Here is a 19,330-nt window from a genome sequence, read left to right on the forward strand (position 1 = left end):
GCACTCCAGCCAAAAAACGTTGCCTACCCCTATCCTAAGCTAATTACTTAAGTTCTTAGAATACATGCTATAAATCTAGGGAATGTACACTCCATTTTTCAAATATGGCATGGTTTCAGCTTCTCCAGTATAAAATGAAAATCATTCTTAGCTATGGAGCTGTAACCTGTGCCTCAATCAAAGCTTTGTAACAGGCAAAAGGATATTAGTAAATGGAATAAAATCAAGGCTTTTTAAAAAATACACAGTGAAATACAAATTTACTCCATATATAAGTAACTTGACAGATTTTGGGGAAGATAGTTCTGTTAGCCATAAGTAAGACATTAGATATTTCTTGTACACAAATAATATAGCCTGTTAGGTAAACTAGCTACGATTAAACATATAAAGTGTTACACCGGTCATCTCATTTCAAGCTAGAGATGGGGTTATATGAAATTGACCCCAGAAAATAATACCTGCATCTATTAGAAGTAGGATACTGTAGTTCAGTTCTACATGGCAGCTTTTATAAATCTACATGTACCAAAATATTTTACTCTTAAAAAAAAAATAACATCCTATTTTCTGTTCATCTGCCATTTCTAAAAACTATAATTGAACATGCAGGCTAAAAATTAATGTACTTAGTGGTTTAGGAAATTGTGGAATGTTTGTCATGTTTTAAGGGAAGGTAGATTTGCACCTTATAAACTAACTAAATCAGAGATGAATAATAAGCTTTTGTGAGCCTTGAGTTCACTTCACCAAATGCTATTAAGGGATATGAACAAAACAGTGTATCAAACAGAGAGAGTTGAATACTGAAGACAGGGAAGGCGGGGGGGGGGGGGGAAGCAGTGCAGGCAGAGGCAAACAAGCAATAAACTCATGGAGACAAAGGGGTCACAGGAACTAATCCAGGTAATGGATTATGTCACATTCCAAACATAATATTTATTCTTTCCCAGTGGATGGCAAGTATTAATTTTTGTAATATCCATCAGCTGAAAAACATTTTATAGTTATTGGCCTTTTAGGCAAGAATTTAATTGTTAGGAAAGATGGTTTTGTGATTAAGATGCTGGCATTGGATATGGGGGTTTTTTTGTGATACTGGTCAAAACAGTTTGTTTCCTCTGTGCATCTCTACTCCCCCTCTGCAAAATCAGATTAATAATATTTACATATTTTGCAGTTTGAGATGATATCCAGCAATAACTGAGAAGTGTTCAGACACTTCAGTAATCTAATAGATATAAGTATCTCGATAACTCTCATGAAGGATAGTGAAAAGAGTTAACATAAAGCAGGTTCTTCATTTTGTTAAATGAAAGAAGATGGAGGAAGGGTGATGATAACAGATCTGACTTAAGGATTTAAGATGTTTCATAGAACTTTTTTCATATTTTCTTGGAGTTGGATTACAAAATATGTTGAAAGACATGAAGAATGTACATATATGTCACAGGAATGTTTGGAACCCCTGGTAGATGCTTCATAACAATTATATGGTTAGCATTTGATTAAACACCATACCTTGTTTATCCAAATATGAATTAAAATATAAGAGAACCAATCAATAATGGATGATCTTCTCTCTATAAGAGATGTATTAAAGAAACCTGCATATGTATTAAAGAAACCTTCAAACCACGCGTTGTATTTATTTAATCGATATTTTGTGTTTTAGATTTTAAACTTTGGGAAGAAAGCATATGTCGTTATCTGTCTTTGTAAGTAAATTCAAAATGTAAGACTTAGAACTAACATTTCTATTCATTCTTCTTTCAGGACTTCAGTAATCCAGGCCAGTTGCTGATGAAATGAGACTGCAGGAGGTTATTGCATTGGTGCATTTTTGAATGAAATCCAAACAGTTATTTTCTGTGGAGTGGGTTAAAGCCCCTAATTACCAGTTTACATGTGTAGGTCACTGCGTTACTGTGTTAGTCATTGTCTCTATGCAGCAATGACAAGCCTGGAAGAAGCAAACAGAGAAGTGAACATGCATTCGTCAGTCAGATATCTTGGCTATTTAGCCAGAATCAGTCTGTTGGTTGCTATCTGCATGGGCCTTTATGTCAGATGGGAGAAAACTGCAGATGCATTAATACTGGTAATTTTTATCCTGGGACTTTTTGTTCTTGGAATTGCCAGCATACTTTACTACTATTTTTCAATGGAAGCAGCAAGTCTGAGTCTCTCCAATCTTTGGTTTGGTTTTTTGCTCGGTCTCCTCTGCTTTCTTAATAACTCTTCTTTTAAAAATGACGTGAAAGAAGAAGCAACCAAGTATTTGCTCCTTTCCTCCATTGTTTTAAGGATATTGTGTGCTTTGGTTGAGAGGATTTGCGGCTGTATCCATCATCGACCAACTCTGCTGACAACAGTTGAATCTCTGGAGCTGGTTGGATTTGCAATCGCCAGTACAACTATGCTGGTAGAGAAATCCATGAGTATCATCCTATTGGTTGTGGCTTTAGCCATGTTGATTGTTGACTTACGTATGAAGTCTTTCCTGGCAATTCCAAATTTGGCAATTTTTGGAGCCCTTGCTTCTTTGTTGTTTTTTCCTTCACTGAACATCCCTACAAATCCATTTGCCTTGGCATGTTTCTTTAGCTGCCTCATTTCAGACCCTCTTCTTGATGTCTACTTCAGCGGACTTTCAGTTACTGAAAGATGGAAGCCCTATTTGTACCGTGGTAGAATTTGCAGAAGGCTTTCCGTCATTTCTGTTGGAGTCATTGAACTTATCTTTTTCGTTCTAGCTGCTTTTAAACTACGTGACTTGCATCTCTGGTACTTTGTGATACCTGGTTTTTCCATTTTTGGAATTTTCTGGATGATTTGCCATATTATTTTTGTAATAACTCTTTGGGGATTTCATACCAAATTAAATGACTGTCACAAAATCTACTATACCCACAGGGCAGAGAACAACTGCCTTGATAGAGTCATGGCTTCTAAAGGAGTACGTCATTTTTGTTTAATTTCAGAGCAATTAGTATTTTTCAGCCTCCTTTCAACTGCTGTTTTGGGTGCAGTGTCATGGCAGGTAAATTAAAATGTATTTGTCTCATTCCCTCTTCTAATATTTGAGAACATTGTTTTTCTAACTCTCATGATATTTAGCAGTGTGCTGTGACCAGGGCATCCAATTGAGAAATTCTGTGCTGAGCAGAAGCTGCCAGCTTCTAAAACAGATTCTTGTAGTCTGTCACTTTGGGCTGTTTGACTGGTTAGAGAGGCCACTGAATCAATCTAAACGTGCAAGGTCAAACTGGCAAGAGGTGCTCCTTCCAGCTTGAAGAAAGACTTAAATGCATTCAGATTTTAGATTATTTCAGTGTCTGAAACAACTGGCCATGTGACCAGAATCTTTCAAAGGAAACATACTTTGCTGCAATGCCATAATGCATATAAAAATGAATCGGTGTACAGGTCTGTGGACACCTCTGTGGGTAATGTTAATGAAAACAAGAAAAGCTAACATGGAAGGGTACATTTTTCAAGAATGTAGCTGTGGGGCAGCTATTAATATCAGGAGAGGTCAAGCAGTCAAATTCTTACAGACTCGTATGAAAACGTGTCCATTACATTTTATCTTTAAATACATTTGCAAGTGGAAAGTACATGATGTAATAAAATTAATTCCCAAAAGGACCCACAGTCATCTTTCCCATGTTCAGCTTGTCCTCTTGCATGAGGATTTTAATGAAGGTGCATGTTTTTTCTTTTTCAGTCTGCCAGTATATGTTTCTTTAAAAATATTTTGTGAGGCCCCAAACTGAGGCACAGTACATACTGCTAGTTTCACAGCACTGTGGGATGAGTTTAAGGTAGATTTTATCAAAGCAAACCTAAAATGGCAGTAGCATTTTTATTTTTTTTAATATCTTACCTTCCACCATCCACAGTGTTCATGTCTGGCAGACCCTGTTGGCAAAAATGCTTGTTTCAAGCTTCCAAATTACTGCCACCTACTCAAATAGATCTTGTGATCCTTGACAGCCCACTGTAAATGACTCATGACAAATTCTTGATGGGAAGGGAAACTAATTTCTCTCTACAAGTAAGTTTTTCTCTGTATCAAGCATGTTAGCGGTTAGTAAAGGGAAGATGGCTGGAAGTTTGGTTATTTTCTCTCTGCAGTCATTCCCCTTGTAAAACACTGGCATATATGATTATGGCTTCTGATTTCACAGAAGGCAGAGAAAAAAAATATAACAAAAATAAATACACAGAGGAAAAGCAAAATCCAAAAAGGGATTCTTTAAAAAATAGAAAAAGACTTCAGAAAAGAGGTATCAATTCAGTGACAAAGATGGCACAGTAGTTAGTAAGAGAGAAACTAAAAAGAAATATTAATAGCATTCATAGGAACGACTTGCATAATTTTTTCACTGAGAATTATGTGAGGCATAGAAGTTTAAAGGTAACCAACTGAAATTTGAATTTCTGCAGTCTGTCATACAATAAACAAGATATTCATTACTGCTAAATAACGCCAGTTCTTGTCGCCCAACTTCCATTGAAATATTTCCTTTTTAAAATTCTGGGGAGCAATAAATGATAAAATACAATGCCGTTCCCACTGGGGATGCGGGTGGGGAGAGGTGGGGGGGAGGGGTGTAGAAAACTGAATCTCAGAAAGCATTACTGTATTCCTGAAAATTAATGCAACACTTCTGCCTTTGGGTATTTTAAAATAACTTTGATTCTGAAGACACTTTTTTACTTGTATTCTGGTATGCCTTCCTTGAAGGTTTGAGAAAAGCAAACTGGCTATTCACTTGTGTTCTTTCTTTGCTTTTGAGTAGTTTCAGTAGAAATTATGAAGTCCTTATTCAGTCTGGATCAGGTAAGGAGATGCACATCACTTCTTCTAGTGAAAGGCACATTTCTCTGTTCAGTTGGAGATGGAATAATTGCTGTGTCAAAATGAAGAACAGTAAAAGGGGAAATATTCTTCTCATTTGGAAAATCCAGTTTATTATTTGTGTCTGTAAATTCGATCAAGGAGAAATTGTCAGTCATTTATTTACAGTGAAATTATCAGCCTAAGATCATAAATATAGTTGTCTCTTACTAAAAGTATTTCTACCCTGATATGCAGTAGCTGCTTGATCAGTCAGTTATGTGCTTGTTTCATCTGCGCTTTCACCAGTGGTCAAATACTTACTTGTGTTGACTAATTTATGTTATAGCAAGGTCTGATAATCACTAGTTACAACTGTCTCAAGAAGTTTGTTATCTTTTTCTGCAGTATTCCAGATTGTTTACATTTTTAGAGTCATCTAAAAGCAGAAAATTAAACCTATCAAAGCATACCACTATATTTTTCCCAGGGCATCCATTTTATTTCTAAGCTCCTAAGAAAACTGATTTGCTTTTATTTTTATATATGGAGTTCTGTGCCTTAGACTGCTGTTTGGGATTCTTTGCTGAAACACCACCTTTTCATGAGTCTGATATTTCATATGGTTCCATCAGGCTCAGAAGTAATGCAGCAAATGAGCTCCTGTAGCAGATAAGTACTTTTTCTCTGGTAGATTGTGTCTTTAGCCTGCGTGGTAAATAAAGCTGACATTCAAATATCACTGCAGTTCAGTTAAATAAAATAGTAATCACTGCTAAATATTTAATTAAGGGAATATGCCCTGCAGTTAGCAGCAAAGTATAATTTATGAATCTTAATATTGTAGAGGCCCTTATTTTTTCCTTTTATTTAAAAAATTCCACTTGTTTTCTAAGAATTCCTTGCTTTAGAAAAACAAGAAGTGCTGCCAATATGTATGTTCTTTTTAGTTATTTTTTCAGTTTCTGCTTAGGTTCTCCTTCCATCCTTGTTTATTCAAATTTTCCTTAAAATGTATAATACTTTAAAGATCCAAACAATTTAAGCAACTTGCATATAAAAATTAATGACTAGGTGTAGGGTTGTCTTCCAATTAAAATAATTTAAGGTCAATTTTGTAAGTCTCAGAACATAAACACTGACTGTTCTGTTTGAAATCTGATTAAGCTAGAAAATTCTTCATGTTTACTCCTAGAACTCTCTTTGTTCCATAGACACTGAAATTTTGTAGCATCTGATATAGATGTAGGTCTGTATGTCTGACATTCTACCATTTTGGTCTGTTGTGTAATTAATAGTACTGGTTAAAAAACAGTATTGGAGAGGTGTTGCACAATACTCTGTTGTAGATAATTAGCCTTAGCCTATGAAAGATTTCTTTTGGTTATACATGGTTGTAAAAATGTTCAATGATGGTGTTTCTAATTAACTGCTAAAGTCTCTGTCTCTCTAGTAGCAGTGTACTCCTGTGTATACTGCACATATAGTCTACTCCACTTGTACATATTGGTTAACTGCATAATTTCCTTAATTTCATAACATGAAGCAGGTTTGGGGGTTTTTTTGTCCATTGCTTACAATGCAACAAGCATTGTTTATGTATATATAGAATTTGGCCAAATAGCAGAGTTCAAAAGACATTTAACAACAATTTTGAAAAACAGCATACAAGAAGAGGTTGGAAGACTTGGGGTTGTGTTTGTGATAACAGAAGAAAGTTTATAGAGCATTTGATAAGTCTTCAAATACAAAGAAGGTTTTTATAAAGAGACGGATCAATTATTTTCTTTGTCTGCAAAGAACGGAAGAAGAAGTAATGGGTTTAAATTGTAACAAGGGAGATTAGGTTGGATACTAGGAAGAACGTTCTGATTATGAGAGTAGTTTAAATATTGGGATAAATTATCTGGAGAGGTTACTGAATCACTATCATTTTTTTTTAAAGGATCTTAAGTGCAAGTGGAACAGCTAGTTGTTTGGCATGGTTTGCATGGTGATGTTCCTAGGCTGAGCAGGGGCTTGGATTAGATGACCTCTTGAGATCCTTCCAGCCCTGTTTTGCTATGTTTCTGTATGATTAGGTACATAAACTGCTTAAGTGCATAGCATCTTTCAGCCGCATTGCCTACTTTGTAATTTAATTGTACTAACTGTCCCCAAAACAGTGCAGGGGAAGCAGGCATCCAAAGGCTACTATTAGAAGCCATGAAGGTGAAAGGAGCTACAGTTTCATTGCTTTCTTCTATCTTGATACTAAGGGCTTCTAATATTTTAACAAGAGTCTAAAAACTATTAGAAGCGTTGAAAATGGTGATTATTTCATAGCTACTAATACCACAGCGGTAACAGCCCCGTGTAGTTAATGAGCCATGTGAACATTAATCTTGGCACAGCCTTTGGAGGGAACAGGGGTTATCTTACTCTGTAGTAAAGTGGGGTAGGGAGAGATGGGCATGCTCCTCTTTGTTGGATTTCTCAAGTGTTTTTTAACAAACTTCCTGCCCTTGCAGTGGCTGGATACTGATAATGCCGTCATCTTCCTGTTTTCCCTGTAGCAATAAAAAGGGTGCTTTTGATGTTTTTGGCATTATGCCTTGTAGTTGTACATGAGAGTTGTTTAAGTTTTTAAGAACAGGTTAGACAAGTACTTGCCTAGAATGGCTCAGATAAGGATAATCCTACCTTGCGCAGGGCTAGATCAGGGGATGGAAATGTTTTCCAGCAGTAGGCCAGAATGACCAAGCTTGCATTTGAGGCAGATGGGCACTAGACCCTAGCTGCCTCTCACTTCTCCCTACTGCCTGATTGTGGCATGGTGCAGAGAGAGCTCCCCATCTGCTAAAGTCCTGAATTTTCAACAGCAGAGTGTTGTAGTGCTGGGAGAGCTGCCCATTGCTGAATGCTGCAGCTCTATGGGCTAGATCCAAAGTCTCTGTGGGCCATAAGTTGCCAATCTCTGGAAAAGATGAGCTCCTGAAGTCTACTTTTCTATGCTTCTATGATTTCTGTATTTCTGGAATAAATATAGAAGTCCCCAAGGCTATGCACTCAGGCAGAGTATACATCATGTATATAAGGACCCTGCTACACATTCAAATTAAAGCTGAATGGAAACCAGCTAGAGTTATGGCATACTTTCAAGCACTAACTTTGTAGGTGGTTGGCTCTTTATAGCTGCATAGTTATTTTTATCGTGTGATAATTATTTTGTGTGTGTGGCTGCTCTAAATTGATTGCACAATTAACCAGTTATTTGCATAATATATGTAACGTAGCAGGGGCCATAATCACAATGGCGTGTGCAGGATCAAGTCCTAAAGACCAGCAAACATGAAAACAATAATTATTGTTTTCCCACCTTCAGGCTTTCCTGAGTATCATTCAATCTGAGAGATTTCTAGAAATCCAATACTGGATTGTATCAAATTTCTTTTAATAATAGGAAGGTCAGTGTTAGGAAAGGAGTTTAGCTCTGTGCCATCAAAGCAGAAAAGTTCTGACTTATTGTGATCTCTGGAGAATAGACTTTTTTTTAATTTAGGACCTTACATTTGGAATTTCTAGCCCTGACGTGTGTCCTAAGGATTGTCAGTCTCTAAATTTCTGTTGGTTATTGCATACAGAGTAAAATGGAGCCCAACATACATTCCTCTTAATTCTGCCTTGGAACTGCAAGTAGATCTGAAATTGGATTGGGAATATTGCAGAATATAGACATAACATATTTACTTTTCATCCCAGTTCGGTGGTAAGCTGATATGTGATGCACAGGCTACAGCTTTATAGGTAGCATTTGAAAAGAGTTCCCTGTTATTTGGGAAGCAGGGCAAAAAGGACATGTTGAAGCTTTTTTGGAAAATGTTTTAAGGCTTGGGCTTTCACACAGTCTTACACGCTCGGGTAACTTTACTTGCATTCAGTAGTCTCCCTGATTTCAGTCGTACTAGTTCATGCAAGAAAAGTTACTCAGCCTGTGTGTCCAAATTAAGACCTTGGTTAGGATCTGGACATTTCTTATGGCACTCACATAACATGATGAGGATTTTGCAAATTTCAAGCCATTTGGTAGGCCCTAGAGAATCTTCTCTCAGAACTTCTTCAAAGCCTACACCAGACATTGACAGGCAAGGTTCTTTGGATAAATGCAATATCTTTTATCAGACCAACTAAAGTAGTTGGAAGAATTCTTCCAGCTATTTTAGTTGGTCTAATAAAAGATATCAGATTTACCCAAAGAACCTTGCCTGCCTATGTCCTTACAGGGGTGGCCAACCTGCAACTCCGGAACCACATGCAGCACTTCAGAAGTTAATATGCATCTCCTTTAGTCTTTGTACAAGCACATGACATGATGCAACAGCTATGGAAGCTGGTCACTGTGATTGTGCAAAGATCTGAGGAGACATATATTAACTTCTGAAGAGCTGCAGGTTGGCCACCCCTGCCTTAGACCAGCATGGCTGCAACCTATAGCCCTACACCAGACATTGGTAACTAGTCTGTCAGAAAGGAAGAGTTTTTCAGCATTTTATGAACATTAGAGGTGCACCGATACATCAATCTGATATCAGATCGGTACCAATATAAAGAAAATTGGCTGTATCGGAAATCGGCCTGAAGTGGCCAATAATTTGGCTGATAAATGCCTGTGTGCACATGCAGCTGCAGTGCAGCACACAGGCAACAAGGAGCACAGCCCAGCAGTGTGGAGAGCTGTGTGCAGCTGGTAGTCTGTTGTGGTGAGAGGGGATGGGGCGTGGGGTGGGCAGATCAATACCCACCTGGCGCAGCCCCAACTCAATCCCCACCTCGCCCCATGTGCCAGGAAGAGCCAGGGCTGTGGCAGAAATTGGGGTGACTGCAGAAAGAGACTATAAAAGCAATGAATTTTATATTAATCAAAAGAAAATTAAGTTAACTTCTTCAAAGATAGGAAATCTTTGCATCAGCCAAGGAAGCTAAACTATAGACTTTCAAGTCCATGTGCAAAAATCCCTCTCCCAAAAGATTTGATAGAAGAATGCTTTAGTAAAGTCTCATATTACTAAAATTTCATTACTTTTACAAGATGTTCCACAAGGGCTTTGCAAGTAATTACTACATATTTTGCCAACTGCAGTTTAGTTTTATTTACACTAATGAAACAAAGTACATTCTGATACATGATGCTTGTTTTTAAGGGTTTACTGAGTTTTGTGAGTTAGTAAATTTAATAACTTAGTGTCTAATATGAATTAGCAAGGTTGAAGTGTCAGTGCATGTGTTTGCGCCCCCTGCAACCACACCTGCAAAATTGTCTTGAAAGATTTAAACAAAATCTTCTTGTACTCCTTTACCTTGATGATGGTAATATAGATACATTATACTTATCCTTTGAAATAAATTACTCTCTTCAGCTAACTTGGTGAATAGAGTTTTCCAAAGCTAGTCTATACAAGTATTAACATGTATTTTGTTAACATTCTGGCATTAATCTTTCTATTTAAAAATTACATGCAACTTATGACTTTCCTTCCTACCATTTGTAACTAATCATTTTTTTTCTAATTTACAGTTTATTATAATCTTAACCCCTAGCTATTTCAGTGGCATTGTTTTCTTATTCTCTTATCTGTTTGTTATTACCATGCTTCTTTTGTGTAGCAGTCTCCCCTGCATATCTTGCCAAATTCCTGCTACTCACTCCAGAATCCAGTCTCTCTCCTTTTTTCTTGTTTCCTCTTCCTCCTGTCCATTTTTCTCTTTCCCACCTTCTCTTTCTCATCTTCATTCTTTGTTTCTCCTTTCCCCCTAACTAGACTTTCATGTTCTCTGTCTCTAAGCTATCCAGTCTCGTTCAAGTTCTTTCTCACTATTACTTATTACCATCCCTAAATCCGTGTACTTTCTCCATTCTATGTAATTTATTCTGTGACAACCCCCACTCCCCAATCTCTCCCAGTCTTGATCCTACCTTTCCCAAACTATCTGCTTATCTCTCCCCATACCCACTCACTACCCACTCTTTCTGTCTTTTACCCTTTTCAGGTGCAGCCCATTCCATTTATTCCTTTAAAAAAAACCAAAAAACAATGAAGAGGGATTTATTAGCACAGGGGGGACCAACCCATGGTACACATGTCACAAGTGACATAGGCAGCCTCTGTGTGTGGCACATGGCAGATAAGGGAGGAGACAGACAGCACAGGGCCAGATGGAGCAGAGGGGGAAAGCAAAGCAGCAGATTCAGCAGGGGAAGAGGTTAATAATGGGACCTGGGGACAGTTTGGGGCTAGTTCATGGCACTCTTGCCAGAAAGGTTGCCCCCACACTGCATTAGCACTTGGTAGAATTGATTCTAGCTGGTATATTGTCCTCGGGCACAAAAGAAGCGATAGCAGATCCTGTCGTCTTTGCCACCACCTCAGTCAGAGGTCAGAGTTTAAGATCTGGCAGGGGCCTGAGTTAAGGAATCTTAGTCTCAACCCTAGCAAGAGAAGCAAGAAACAACTGTACATCTTTTGATCTTGTCAGAGACTGGTGAGAGTGTGAATTTAGTATTTACGTGGACTTTAGGTATGTGGGGTAATGATGGATGGAGTCCAGTGGCTGTTCCGGTGCTACTTTTGTAACGCAGATGGAGCTGATGCTTTGATTTGAATTATGTTTACTCTGTCCATCTTGAATATACAGCAGGCAGGGAAACCAGAAAGCAGAGAAATGCTCCTCCTTGGTCCCTGCAGGCCATGCCAGAGATCTGCTCATTGTGCAAATGTTACTTCTTCATCAAAATAGTAAGGAGAAAACATTGATTGCTACATTAAAAGTCATGTAAATTTATAGTGTAAATATTTTGTGATAACACAGGCCCATTCATAGTGCAGTATTTCTTTATATGTAGTCAAAACCTAGTGTTTTAGTCCTGTCTTTGCATCAAGATAACCATTTCCTTTTTTGTTGTTTCTGAGGCACAAAGGCCCATTACAGTTGCCATGTGATTAAAAACAGTTAGATATAGGAAATACCCACTGGTTTATCCAGTCCATCTTTTTGCCAGTGCAGGGATGGGGTTTTTCACAGTAAGCTTTACAGTCCTTGCGTAATGTAGTATTGAAAGCCCTAAGTTATGAAATTTCCAGTGGTCTTGGGGGATTATTCCTTGGTCAAATGTTTTCATTATAAAGATGTTCTCCATATATTCAACCTTGAGTGTATCTTTCTGAATTTACTTATTTCAGCTTAGTACCTCATACTACAGTATCCCACTCCCTCCTTGGATTGGAACATGACATCCATCAGGTATTTGTAGATTACTATATTTTCTCACATATCACGCATCCCAAAGTAAGATGCACCTCGTTTTGGGGAAGGCAAAGTGAAGAAAATAATTTTTTTTCAGATATATGTTTGCATAGAGCAGGGACAGACCCTAACCTTCAGCTTGCTCACCCTCCTTTTCCTACTTAAGCAAAAGCTAGTTTTAACCCTTTCACAGCTAACTTGTCAGCAGCTCTTGCCTGTTAAGATAATGTAGTGGCTGCTGAAGACTGGACTCCAGGGGCAGATCTAGGATTTTGAAAAGAGCTAAAAACAGTCTGCAGGGCTCTGAAAGACAAAGAGAGAGACTAGGAGTAACTAACAAACAGCGACACTGCCAAACAAGAGATGGCTTATTCATGGACATGAAGAGATTTCAGAGCAAAGAGGGTCATTTTGTGATGTGAAGATCAGTTAACAAGAATCAGGTATATTATAATGAACCATGAAGTCAATCAACTACATCCATACTGCCTGAACAGAAATGCCACTGCTGTTGCTGGGCAGTTGGTTTTAAAGTTTAGGGGAAGCAGGAATCAGTCCCTGCTGGACTGTGCTCTTCCTCTGTGCAGCTATTGCAGGGAAGAGAAGGAAAGGCAGCAGCAGCCATCTTACAGCATCTCCATCCTTCTATTTTGGGCAGAAAATTGGCTTCTCCACTAAAGACACAGACTCCTGTTATGGAAAGCTACATTTTTTGGGAATGGTGCATGTAGTATGTGAGTAAATATAGCATCTTGTCTCATCCTGTCTTCACAAAAATCTTTTTGATCCTTAACCTTCTTCCTGTTTGAAGAGTCCATAGCAGTTTTTCTTTTGCTTTGGTATTTTATTGTTTCTGCTAATTTACATTAAGATTGTGCCAAACAACATTTTTTGCAGCTGTTGGAGCCAAAAATTGTTTTTAGGGTTGTCTAAGAGTAGACAAGGGTAGAATTTGGCTTCTGCATCTTTCTAAATCACCTGCATTGTCAATGTTCTGTTACGGTGTTCTTATTTTTAATCTGGGTGTGCTTTTCTCAAATTGTAATTTTTTTCAATTGCTTTGGAGACATACTTCCCATTTAACTTGTATTCATCAGCATAGCTTTATCATTATTTTCTTCCTTTTTCTCCTTTTATCAACCTTCTGCTAATGCTCCATTATCAAATACTTTTCTAGAGTTACTTCTGTGGCACTTACAGTAATTGCTGCCTAGAACTAAACATGCCTTATTCATAAATATCAACCTTGCATATAATACTGTCTCTGAAGTGCTGTATTAAGAAATAATTTAACTTTAGCAGTGGTACTTGAAAAGTTCTACAATGATGTGAAGAAAGAAAACACATTATTACAAAATCTAACCAATGTTTTATTGTTTATTATATCAAGCGTAATTCAGGCCAAGGGCAAGTGGTGAGTTTACCCATTTGCCACATTCCCTTGAAATGAGAAGGCATAAAATATGCATCTCCTAAAAGAGACTGTAAAGGTCAAAAACAGAGAAAGAGAGAAGGCAACTGTTGATCCTCTGGATCATGGTGTACATGTAAGAGGTCTAGTGAGATGCCTGATTAATCCATTTGTGGCTGACAAGCCCAATTCAAGAGCAACACAGCTTGTTAAAAGTTTCACAGATCCATATGTTGTCTGAGTTGGAGTCCAAGTTTACAGCGTGCTTCTTTCTTCTTTCTTGCTTTGCTTCCATGCTCTGGATCAAAGCCACTTCATGTTGAGTTGCACCCAGTGCCAGATGTTCCCTCCACATCAGGCAGGATTCTGTGTACCCCTCCTAGTTCTACATTGACATTGAATGACTTCATATTATTGTTGCACACATTATGGTACTGCCATAAAGGGCAACCCTGCTTTCTAGAGCCATCTCGAATCTTGCTATGCAAAATTTTCTTGAAGATACAGTCTCCTCCCTTTCTCCTGACATGGGCGATCCATTGCAACCTTTTCCTCTTGATAGTGGTTTCTAAGTGTATCAGTCCTCTGTGCTCCAGTGCCTCTGTGTTTGGTATTCTGTCTTCCCACTTTATTTTCAGGATCTTATGCAGACATCTCATGTGGAAGCTGTTCAGTCTCTTTATGTGCCTAGCATATATAGTCAACATTTCTGAACCATAAAGCAGGGATAACAGCACGCAAGTCTCGTAGATTTGTATCTTCACCTTGGCTGATAGCTTGCTGTTATTCCATGCATGTTTCTGTAACAGCCTGAAATTCTTAGCGGCTTTTCTGATTCTGTTAGTTTGATTTGAAGGTCAAGATTCCTGCTGATCATAGGACCCAAGTACCATGAACCATCAATAACACTAAGAGATTTATTTTCCATAGTGATGTCAAATACTGGTTCTTCCACCCCTTTGGTACACGATCATAGTCTTCTTGAGACTAGTTGCCATCATACAGCTCTTACGTGACTCAGAAAATCTGCCCAAGAGATTTTGCAGGGAAGATTCACTGTGGACAACCAGGGCCGTGTAATCTGCAAACAGGAAGGCTCTCAGTACCAATTCTTTCACCTTGGTTTTCACTCTGAACCCTACTATGTTGAGAAAGAATGGCCACTGATAAGCCACAGCTGGTTCTTCTCCTGTTTGTTTGATTCCTGAGAGGATACGCCAAAAAATGAGCACTTGAAGGTTCCAGATGTACTGCAGGACCAGGCTGTGGGGTTTTATTTGCCCAACCAACTGAAAACATAGGGGAAATGGCTAGAGCACTTGAGAAAACATAAACCCTTTCTGGATCCACCTATTTGTGCTTGCCATCTGTTTTATTAAAAGTCACAGTCATCAAGTCTTTTGGATTTAGTTATGCAGTGCTTCTCCAACTGGCATATTAACTGTTATCTTAATAGAACATATTCCTATGATTTTTACTGTAACTATTAAGCTAATTAAGTATTTTATGTTCTTTCAAATTCCCACAATTTAGATGTACTAAAATAACATCCGTTATTTAGTTTGCAACATTGTGATATTTATAGTCTCTTATCAGGCATCTGGGTTTTCCATCTGCTGCAGAAAAATGCAGATTTTCTCCTTCATAGGAGAAAAACATGCAAAACCATGCATTTCCTCTTGCAGGCTGGCAGAGTTCCTGCTTGCAAGGGGCTGCTTAGGGCTGGGAGGAGCAGGACACAGGGGGCACCACATGCATGTGTGCATGCACACACATGCACGTGGCCAGCAATACAGCCAGGCAGCAATAGAGAGCAGTTCCCCCAGCTGCCTGCAGTTAAGTCTGGAGGGGGGGGGGCATAGGTGACTAGTACAGAGTAGGGGGCAGTCATAGGTAATATGTGTGGGGTGCAGATTGAGGCAGCCATGGTGAGGAAGGGAGCGGGGCAGGGTTGGTGGCTAGGACTAGGGGCACTGCCCAGCTGGGGCAAAAATGCACAGTTATGGGGCCTGGCTGGGGGAGCCGGACAGAGTCATGGACAGCTCATCTGGGGGCTGGCTCTACACCACTGGATACACTCCTGGGAAGGGAAGCATTGGGGGGGGGCTCATGTCCCACCCAGATTTGTGCACAGAGTTGGGGAGGATGGGGGCTGCATGCTGTAGGGCTCGGGGCTCCCTGCTTGCTGCCCTCCCCCAGGGGACTGTCATGGCCCAGCCAGTGAGACTGTGCACAGCAGGGCAGGCTCAGTGCTGCTGCCACCAAGGTGAGATGCCCCCTGCTCACCCATTAGCAGCAGGGGGGGAAAAACTCCATGGCCCTGCCCCTGCTGCTGCCAGGTGTACAGAGGGCACCTTGTCATGACAGTATGGCTGGGGCAGTGATTCCGGTGCCAGTAGCAGCAGCACCAAGCCTCTCTGCCCCACTCCACACTCCTGTACTGGGTCCCGCACACTTGCCCATGGAGGCCCCTGGGGAAAGGGTAGGGGCAGCAGGGCAGGGAGGCCCAACCACCCAGCAGGCAGCCCACATCCTCCCCTTTCCCCCACAGGCTCCACTCGGTTCCCTCTGGCCATCTTACTGGCAGGGCAAGTGGTGGGGCTTCACGCTCCATTCTGGCTGCAGCTGCCATTGTGTCCCATAGCCCTGGCAACTGGGGTTGTCTTCTGGTAGGACTCAGAGGTGGGAGGTGTTAGGGGGCTGTGGGGCACTAGCAGGGCTGGGGGCCTGTGAGTTCAGATTGTGGGGCGGGGCAGGGCACTGGCATATCAGGGCTGCTCAGTGCCACAAAGCAGTGGGCGGAGAGGGGGAATGGGGGACAACACAGCTGCAGCTGAACCCGCATCTTGGTGAGTGAAGGGGGCGCTCTGATTTTTCTATGATAAAAAACCAAAATCAAATGCCAATATATAGGTATTTACAATTTATTTTATTTTAATAATTGAAGCACTGGTATGCTTCCAAATTGCTTTAACGTTGTCAATATAGCTATAAAACATTATGTTCAACTGATACTTCTATATGCTCTGCACTCACCAGCTGCAGCAGCAGTGACTGGGGCCTCTGAGCGTGTAACTATATCTATTTTCTTTTTAGTCAACCAATGGGATCTTCATGAGTGTGTTTCTAATTGTTTTACCTCTGGAATCCATGGCTCATGGACTTTTCCACGAACTGGGGAATTGTTTGGGAGGAACATGCGTTGGATATGCTGTTGTGATTCCCACCAACTTCTGCAGGTAGAGTAACCATACATTGCAACTTTATGCTGCCAGGACTGCAGCTGTACAAGAAAGAATGATCCAGTTCTATCGTTTGAGAAACCAGGAATTTTTGGGAAACCCAAAAATTATTTAGGAAACCCAAAATTTTTGGTCCCAATCCTGCAGCTTCCAATATCTGGGCAGACTACTGAGCAGGGTTGTTACATGCTGCTGAATGATGACTTATACCTATGTCACTATTTTGTATAAAGGGATTTAATAACCTAAGCAGGCCATTGAACTCAAGTTCAAAACACCTTTATCAACTTCGAATTATCATCTGAGTTGGTGTACTGAAATATGTAGCAGTGAGAATTTTTTGGATTATTTAAATTATAGATGCTGTCTGGGAATTTACAGCAATTCACATTTCCAAAATATGACAACTTTTCCTTGTATAGTATTAATCTTATCTGTCCATCATGTATAAGAACACCTCTAATTTTAATGTTAAAATATCCTATTTTATATCATGTTAGTCCTATGATTTATTTCCCATATTATTGTAAATGGCAGAAAAGAACTCCTGAAAAGTTTATCTTTCTGAGTTACCATGAAAATGGGACAGCAAATCAAAATATAGTAAACCTAAATATTGACCTTTTATGGATATGGATTTAATAGGCAAGACAAATATTTGGTGTTTTGTTTGTTTGTTTCCAAGGAATCAGAGGAAATGGAAGATCAAGTGCAACACTGCTCAGTTGTTAGGTGTATAATAAAAAATAGTTAAAATGCTTTAATTCTATTTTCGAAACTTTTTTTTCAAGTTCAGCTGGTTATTTCTATTTGTACCTGTTTAATGGAAATGTCTCCCCCATACAAAATTTAATCTCTGTAAAGCCTGATAGTCATCATGTTCTGGTTCTGCATTGTGAGGAACATAAGAGCTGTTCAGCAGTCAGTGGGAGGCCACTGACACCCCCGTGCAGAATCAAGTTATGCCCATGAGAGATGCATGCAGGTCTAGGGCTTAGTAATGAAACTACTGTGGGGTAAATAACAATTGTTCTGCATTCTGGAGGAGAAACTATCCAGCACATTAGGTCTCTGCACTCAAGTGCATACTCTACCAACAGAAAAAATTACCAGAACATTATAACTGACTGACCTGTACTGACTCCAGCATGTGAACAAGCTGATTCAAGAGCTTGCTTGGGTACCTCTGCACAGGGTACGCTTTCGTAGTACAATGCACTGCTAACACAGTGATTCTCAGCTAGGGTATCATAAAATTCTATTAAAGGTGATTCAGGCTCATGCTCCATATAAATGCTGTTAGGTGTGCAGACATCTAAATATGATTCACAAGATAAACGCAGAGATTTCAAATAGCAATCCATGCTGTCAAAAGCTTTCTGACCTGTTGTGGTCTTTCTGAGTTGTTTGCAACAGAAGAATTGCTCTACTATTTTTCCACAGTCAAAAAAGTGAAAGTAGCATCTTGAGTCTAAAAAGTTTGAGAGCCACTGCTCTAAGGGAGTTAAAAATGTATAGACCCATTTTCCTGTGGAAAAATAATCCTTGGAAGAGCAAATTTCTCCCCTAATGTATTGGACAATCACTGAAAATGCAGACTGTTAATTTTATCCGCAATGAACTGTCATCAACTTCCTGAACTTCCTAATATCCTCATCTGCCCAGACTCCCCAGGAACCAAACTGAATAGACAATATCCCCCCGTAGTCTGTGACTGTTAGGGATTAGTATATAGGTTTACTAAATTTACATTACAATAAATATAATAGTCTCTCTTTTTTCCCTTGGCAATAATCCAGTTCCTGAATACACTAAATGATTCTGTTGCTATTAGTATAACTTATCCATCTAGATATTGGAGTAATGTCTTGAAAAAGTGTGGTGCACAGACGGTGTTATAATTTATAATAAAATTTCATTGTTTGAATAATGGTCCTATTTTCTAATTACTTTAATGATTATTATATTATTGAACTATAAACCTCTTAAACTTACAAGTCCATGACCAGGTATCAAATTTATTGGAAGACATTGCTGGAAAGGAGGACAGATACTTTTTTCTTATTCACAAGCTGAAAGTGTTGCATCTACAACAGAGTGCTTCCAAAGCTATTGCTGGCTTGGGAAACAAAATCTGATTCTGTTACTTGGCATGTTGTTGAGGCCCTTATAAGTCCAGATATTTACAAAATTATTTTATATGAAGTTTGCAAGCTGTATTAAGTGATGCTGCAAACTAGTTAATTTGTTCTGTATTGGTTCAAAAATAGTTGGTAAGACAAAGGTATTTAGAAAATTATGTACAGGCATACCTCAGAGATATTGCGGGTTCGGTTCCAGACCACCGCAATAAAGCAAGTCACGTGAATTTTTTGGTTTCCCATTGCATATAAAAGTTATGTTTACACTATACTGTAGTCTATTAAGTGTGCAATAGCATTATGTCTAAAAAAACAATGTACATACCTTAATTAAAAAATACTTTATTGCTAAAAAATGCTAACCATCATCTGAGCCTTCAGTGAGTCGTAATCTTTTTGCTGGTGGAGG

The 19,330-nt window shown here is 39.2% G+C and overlaps 1 protein-coding gene across 1 annotated transcript in view; it reads left to right on the plus strand.

Moving 5' to 3' along the window:
* TMEM168 (transmembrane protein 168) overlaps nucleotides 1–19,330 on the plus strand; it is a 54,272-nt gene that overhangs the window by 11,233 nt on the left and 23,709 nt on the right. Inside the window, exons 2-3 of the mRNA XM_019514554.1 lie at nucleotides 1,777–3,043; nucleotides 16,635–16,777. Coding sequence (XP_019370099.1) covers nucleotides 1,907–3,043; nucleotides 16,635–16,777 — 1,280 coding nt within the window. The 5' untranslated portion in view covers nucleotides 1,777–1,906. The remainder of the gene's footprint in view (nucleotides 1–1,776; nucleotides 3,044–16,634; nucleotides 16,778–19,330) is intronic.

Source organism: Gavialis gangeticus, unplaced genomic scaffold (assembly GCF_001723915.1).
Source record: "Gavialis gangeticus isolate Ggan-Ray unplaced genomic scaffold, GavGan_comp1, whole genome shotgun sequence".
Taxonomy (NCBI): Eukaryota; Metazoa; Chordata; order Crocodylia; family Gavialidae; genus Gavialis; species Gavialis gangeticus.